We start from the raw sequence: 6099 nt of genomic DNA, 5'->3' as shown, positions 1-6099 counted from the left end.
GACTATGTTTAAGGCAGTGGATGAGACGTGTGTTTGGAAGAACAACTTGGTCAACTGGACTTCGCCCAAGGATACTGACGAGTTCAGGGAGTACCAGAATCTTCTGGGCAAACCAGTGGAGATGCGCTGGTACAGCATGGCATCAAAAGAAGAGGTTTCTTCACTGGGACACAAATATGAAGTGAGTGCAATGAGTCCTCTCTTTGGTAAAGGACATACTTTTCACTCTGAATTAATTACTTTAGATGCTTCTATCCCGGGGCGATGTTGTGGTTTTGTGTCCAGATTATTGCGACAAAATTGGATGTTGTCAGATCGCCGCGACCGAAATGCATTTTTTTCATTCTTCCCCCGCGACACCAGAAAAGTTTCATGCAGCCGGTGCGACTGCAGAAAATTCAGAAAAAAACGGTGCTACTGAACAAAAATTAATCATGAACGACGCAAACAGAAAAAATAATATTCATCCGTCCTAACTAAAGCAAAATTTGTGAAGTTTTTGGGTTGAACAGTGAATCAATATTTCGAAATTTAGGTTTTCTTTGAAGGTTTTAACTTTTTACGCTTGCAATTAGCAAGCGCTATCAAACTGGAATATAGACTTTTCTAGTTAATGACTAGTTTAACAAATTCATCAGTTGAATCATTTGGTAACTATGCTGCTGATTGACATGTTCAATTTCTTGAAAACTCAAATTTAACAGAACGGATTTTGCTTTTGCTGTAGATAGTTTTCATTGTAGTTGCAAGTGCATGTCTTGTTCATTCTAAATTCAGGTGCGGGGGACACAAGAAAGATTTAAAAAAAAAAAACGTTTTGTTTTCGGCTCAATTGATTAAGCTCAAAGATTGTTGGCTTAGTTGCGACATTACTGATTTTCTTGAGCTGTAAAGAAATCTATTTTAATTGCACGTGCAAGTCTTTACACTTGTTGTTTAAGGAGGACTTAAAACTTTTTTAATGACATCATATTTTTTGGTCCAACTTGTGTCTGCTCAAAGATTGTCGGCTTTGTTTCTTTTGTAAGATGGGTTCCCTGGATGCTGATTTAAAATCCAAGTGTTTGACATATTTGCCTGGAGTAAACTTCTAACCAGACATATGAAAGTTTATATAACCTAGTTTGAATCAAACATTGTCAAATTTTTTCGTTTTTTTTTGTGTTTTTGTGTCATTTGTCGCACTTGAATATTCGTGGTAAAAAGAACTTAAAAACTCTTAGACACACCCGATGATACATAATGACCCTAATAAATGTTTACTCCAGTTTCGGAAATGAAGTATTTTAGTTAATATTAATTTCCAAAAAACCACCGCAATTAACGAATCAAAACAAAGCTGAATGATAAAAATAACAACTGCAACAACAGATTTTCAATACCACAATAGATTTTCAACCTGCAAGATCAAAACAAAATTTTGCGACCGAAGCAAAATTGTCCACAATGGAAGTCCAGAAGTTAGTTACGCATGATTGCCAGAGTTAGACTAGAGTTTTCTCATTCTTAGGGAATGTCGATTAAATGACTTGCAAAATAGAAATTTCTACCAGCAGGCAGTTATGAACTTTCAAAAAAATTCGAAGAAACCTGTGATTTAAATATTTTTAAATTTTCATAATTTAAATAAATTTTTGTACTTCATTTTGTTTAATTTTAAGTTTTTTTTCTGATAAAAAAACTGCCTGACGACAGTAAGTAAAATATGATTTTGTTTATAGTTGTGTAGAAAATTGCATTTTGTTTGTTTTCTTGTTATATCTCAAGAAACGTTTGAATTTAATTGAAAATGTCAAAGATTGCATTGAATTTTTTTCCTGAATTTAAATTGGAACTCTCTATGAAGCGAAATTTGACCTTAAGTGGGAAAAAAATGTTCACCAAGATAAATCCATGCAAATTTGTATAGCGGCATTTAACAAAAACTGCACAATTTTGAGCGATACATAAAAAAGTGTCTAAAATTGCTTTTTAATTATCAAAAGTGCTTAAAAAACAAAATTATTTTACCAGAAAAAGCAGCCCCAAGTGTTTTTATTCGATATAAGTTGATTTTAGTATCGCAGGATATGAACTAATTTTGTATAGCTTTTGTTGAAACTGGAGATATCTGAGCATATTTTATGCACTGAAGATGTGCGCATTGTACTGAGCATGCATTAATCATTCCAAAATATCATTGGCAAAACTCGAGCAGTTATATATTTTTAAAAAATCAACGCAGAAGATTTTTTCTTTTCGGATTGTCGAGGCATGGAAATAGTTGGCTGTTTTCCATTTTCCCTACAACTTTGAATTTCAGTTTTTAAAAACTGTTTTCAAATGGTCATGAAGTAATTAACATGCAAGATGAACAAACCAACTATTGTCAACACATTTGTTTTTATCCTTTCATCAAAAAATCACGCAAACTCAAGATAACCTCCATACAAATATTTTTTTTCATACAATTCCAATCAAAAAAAGTTCTATGCATGCTCTTTATGGAAAAATGCTAATCATACGATTCCCATGTATGGAAAGTGTTTGATATACAATTTTTCATTGTTTTGTCACAAAAACTTTCATGAGGCTTTGAAATTAAATCAAATTTTTTTGATTTATAAAAGCAGTATTATTAGCATTTTCCCATAAATAACTGACGAACATAACTTACATCTCATTTTAACCAGCTCTAAGAACAAAAAAAAACGTTTCAGATTTTTTTATTGAATGCAAAGCTGTCAAATTTTTGCCATTATCGTTTTCCACGCACAATTTTTTCTTCAAAAAAAGTTCATCATGGATTACTATGGACAATCTCTGTGATGGCAGACTTTTGTATTCTTCAGTTTTAGATGGTAACATATAACCTTAAATCTGTCGAAAAAACAGGCCACGATTATCAAGATCTGAGTTGATCGATAGAGGCCTCAAAGTCATATACAAAAAAATTGCAATTTTGCTGCAATTTTGTGCCAACTTTTGTTGTTAAACTACTTGCCAGCTATCAATACGTAGTTTAGCCTGTTGGCTTTCTCATTTCAGAAAAATTTTGATGTTTGTGTTTCCGGGCAACACGCAAATGTTAAGCGAAAAAAAACGTTGTGGAGAAAATGGCTTGTCACACAATTCCATTGAATATACTGATGTCTATCGTACAAATCCATAATCTGAAAAATCGCTTCTGATGCTAATTTCTCACATTTTTTTCAATCTATGGAATAGTATGGAATTGTATGATAAGCAATTTTTCCATACTATGGAATTGTATGACAAGCATTTTATGTCAACCCGGGTACTCATTTAATGTACTGTTTCAATTCATGAGTTAAACTCTATACCAAATGGCCACGCTTTATTTGATATTTTTTAGGAAATGGTCATCAAATGTAGGGCCAATAACAAAGTATGCAACGAGAGTGTCGTAGTTAACATCACAGTGTCACAGGAGTATGGCAACTGTTTCTCATTTACACAACAAGATCCTATTTCTACGAGCGGAAAAGACTATGGTCTGAGCATCTGGTTCAACCTTGAAGTGTACGATACTTTGGGTCTGTTTACACCTACTTCCGGTCTAAAATTGTTCCTAACTCCTCCAGGAAAAACTGATAGGAATGGAAATGTTTTCGTGGACCAAACAAGTGAGCTAAGTCTCCCGCCGGGGTTTGAACATCTGGTGTCCGTGCAACCCAGTTATATTCAGAAACTAGCGAAACCATTCAGTTTATGCGAGTATTATGGCGAGGGCAACTGGGAACGATTCAACTCCCGTCATGAGTGTTTGAAGGAATGCATGGACTTGTGAGTAAATCATTGCTTGGATACCTTCCTCTAATCTAGATTATTTTGTCATATCAATTACTTTTTCATATATCCGTTATCTAGATTTTAGTGAAGTTTTTCAGGCTGTGGAAAAAAATATCTACACACTTCTAAACCTTTCACTAGTTCCTAATAAATTTCAGGATGAAGGTAGAGCAATGTGGCTGCGCCGATAACCTCATGGTCCATCAAGCTCCTCTTTGCTCTCTCGACCAAAAAGAGCAACGGGCTTGCGTTGATTTCATAAACGAGAACTCAAACCCCAACAAAGAATGCGAATGTCCAAACGAATGCCATGTCGAGTCTTATGATGTCAAGATCACTCAGCTTGAATGGCCAACAAATCGCTCTATTGCTCGATTTGTAGCCAATTTGTACCAAGATCTGAGCAGACCAGCTATTAACTATCTCGTGTCAGCTATCAATAGATACACAGAAGACAAAAAAGAAAATACTCAGCAAGCATTGACTCAACTGAGGTCAAATTTTGGAAGTGTGACAGTGTACTTTCGTGATCTCTCAGAAGCAATTATTGTTGAGCGGCCAGTTTACAACTTCGTCCTGATTATCTCAAATTTTGGCGGCCTGCTGGGACTCTATTTGGGAGTGAGTGTTTTGACAGTTTTGGAAGTTGTCGATTTTGCCTTCGACGCCATTGAGTATTTGCGAATAAGAGGAAAGAAGAAAATGTTTGAAAAGAATTTGGACGAAACTCCTGACAAGTGTAATAAAACATTTTCTCCGGGATCTGTCGCAGTTCCGAAATATCTGAATGGTCACCAAATGCAAAAAGTTTTTTCTCAAGGACAAGAAAACCATGGGTTTTTCTGAGTGCAAATATACAAAAAGGTTTAAAATTGGCAAAAAAAGGTTTAAAATTGGCAAAATTGGCAAAGTAATGTCGTTCACTGACTACAGAAAAATTAAAACTGTAATTAGTATGACACAAGCAACTAAAAACGAGAAAATAAAGATAATTTTTATCATATATTTCGGAACTCGAGTGATACAAACGCTACTATTTTGGTCCTGCGAATAAATGATAATTCACAAAAATGCTTTTGGACTCATTTGTAAAATTTCTCATAGGATTGGAATGTCATCTATTCAAATACTGCAATTCTTGGTAATCTTGATCCAACTTTGAAATAAACATTGATTTTCATAGTTTAGAAGAGTTTAATCAATAGCATTTGATCCATTGATCTAGGGCAAGTTATGTATTTCTACCTAGTCTGAGCTCAAGGCATTGCTATATTTTCAAAGATAGTTCCGCAAAGTTAGCTGGTAAAAAAACCAAAACATGTCCGAAAAAAAACCACACTGAGCACAAATGTTTCACATCTTTTATTTTCGAAATAGCCATGGAATTGCGCTTTCGTCCGCAATTGCCATAAACTGGATTAGCTAGCTATGCGAAGGCTGGCAAAAAAAATAAAAAAGCAGAGGAAACTTCATTATAATTTTCAAGCTGCTCTTCAAACACTTCATTCAGAAAAAAAAAGAAATTAAAACGTATTCCAAATTGAAGCAAACTCAAGAAGCTATTCGATGAAAAACCTATATCTCTACACACAAATTTTCATAAACATCATCAAGCCTGGTTCCTTCTTCTGGACACATTCTTTGTGGAACATATGTGTGGATCGTCTCAAATGGCGTCTCTCCCCACCAGTTGCCGGCTATGTTGTAGTGGCAGACAAAGTTAGTCCAAGTGCGTGTCCTGCCCCTCTTCTTCCAAGTGTTCACACACTTCTCCTGTGCACACCCTATGTACTTGGTGTCCGCCCAGAGTATTTGGGTTAGATGACGACACGCCCATGAAGCTAGCAAACAAATTTGATTCAAACTTTAAACAGTTTCGCTTTCTTGAAAAGCTTTTGTAATCGTGCGTTAATTACCCGGGTGGAAGTGCTCGAGATATGTTTCGACTTTGAAAGTCGAGAAAGTACAGTTTTGCGACTGAAATTCCACGGTCGAAAGGCAGTTTTAAGTCCAGCACAAACATACCCGGAACATACTTCGGTCAAGAAGGACGAAACATAGGTAAAGTCGAAACATACTTCAGCCAAGAAGGTCGAATTATAGGTCAAGAAACATAGGTCAAGTCGAAACAAAGGTCAAGAAACATAGGTCAAGTCGAAATATACCCGAAACATTTTTCGGTCAAGAAGGTCGAAACATAGGTCAAATTCAAACATACTTCGGCCAAGAAGGTCGAGACATAGGTCAAGAAACATAGGTCAGTTCGAAACACACTTCGGTCAAGAAGGTCGAAACATAGGAGTAGTA

General features: G+C 35.5%; 1 protein-coding gene and 1 long non-coding RNA gene across 2 annotated transcripts; one reads left to right on the top strand and one right to left on the bottom strand.

Moving 5' to 3' along the window:
• Positions 1-70: 70 nt before the first annotated feature.
• On the top strand, positions 71-4638 carry LOC134856234 (degenerin unc-8-like; the record flags this gene model as incomplete). Its single annotated transcript, XM_063872579.1, has 3 exons — positions 71-181; positions 3356-3786; positions 3951-4638. Coding segments are annotated over 3 exons (1230 nt in total), but the record flags the coding sequence as incomplete, so codon positions are not given.
• A 612-nt stretch (positions 4639-5250) lies between these two features.
• LOC134856235 (uncharacterized) lies at positions 5251-5898 on the bottom strand. Its single transcript, XR_010164720.1, has 2 exons — positions 5709-5898; positions 5251-5633 (listed from the first exon to the last, which is right to left on the bottom strand). It is a non-coding gene; the product is annotated as an uncharacterized LOC134856235 (long non-coding RNA).
• Positions 5899-6099: the final 201 nt, after the last annotated feature.

The sequence above is a fragment of the Symsagittifera roscoffensis genome, unplaced genomic scaffold (assembly GCF_963678635.1).
Source record: "Symsagittifera roscoffensis unplaced genomic scaffold, txSymRosc1.1 SCAFFOLD_162, whole genome shotgun sequence".
In the NCBI taxonomy this organism is placed as follows: Eukaryota; Metazoa; Xenacoelomorpha; order Acoela; family Convolutidae; genus Symsagittifera; species Symsagittifera roscoffensis.
This window is presented reverse-complemented; position numbering and strand designations above follow the sequence as displayed.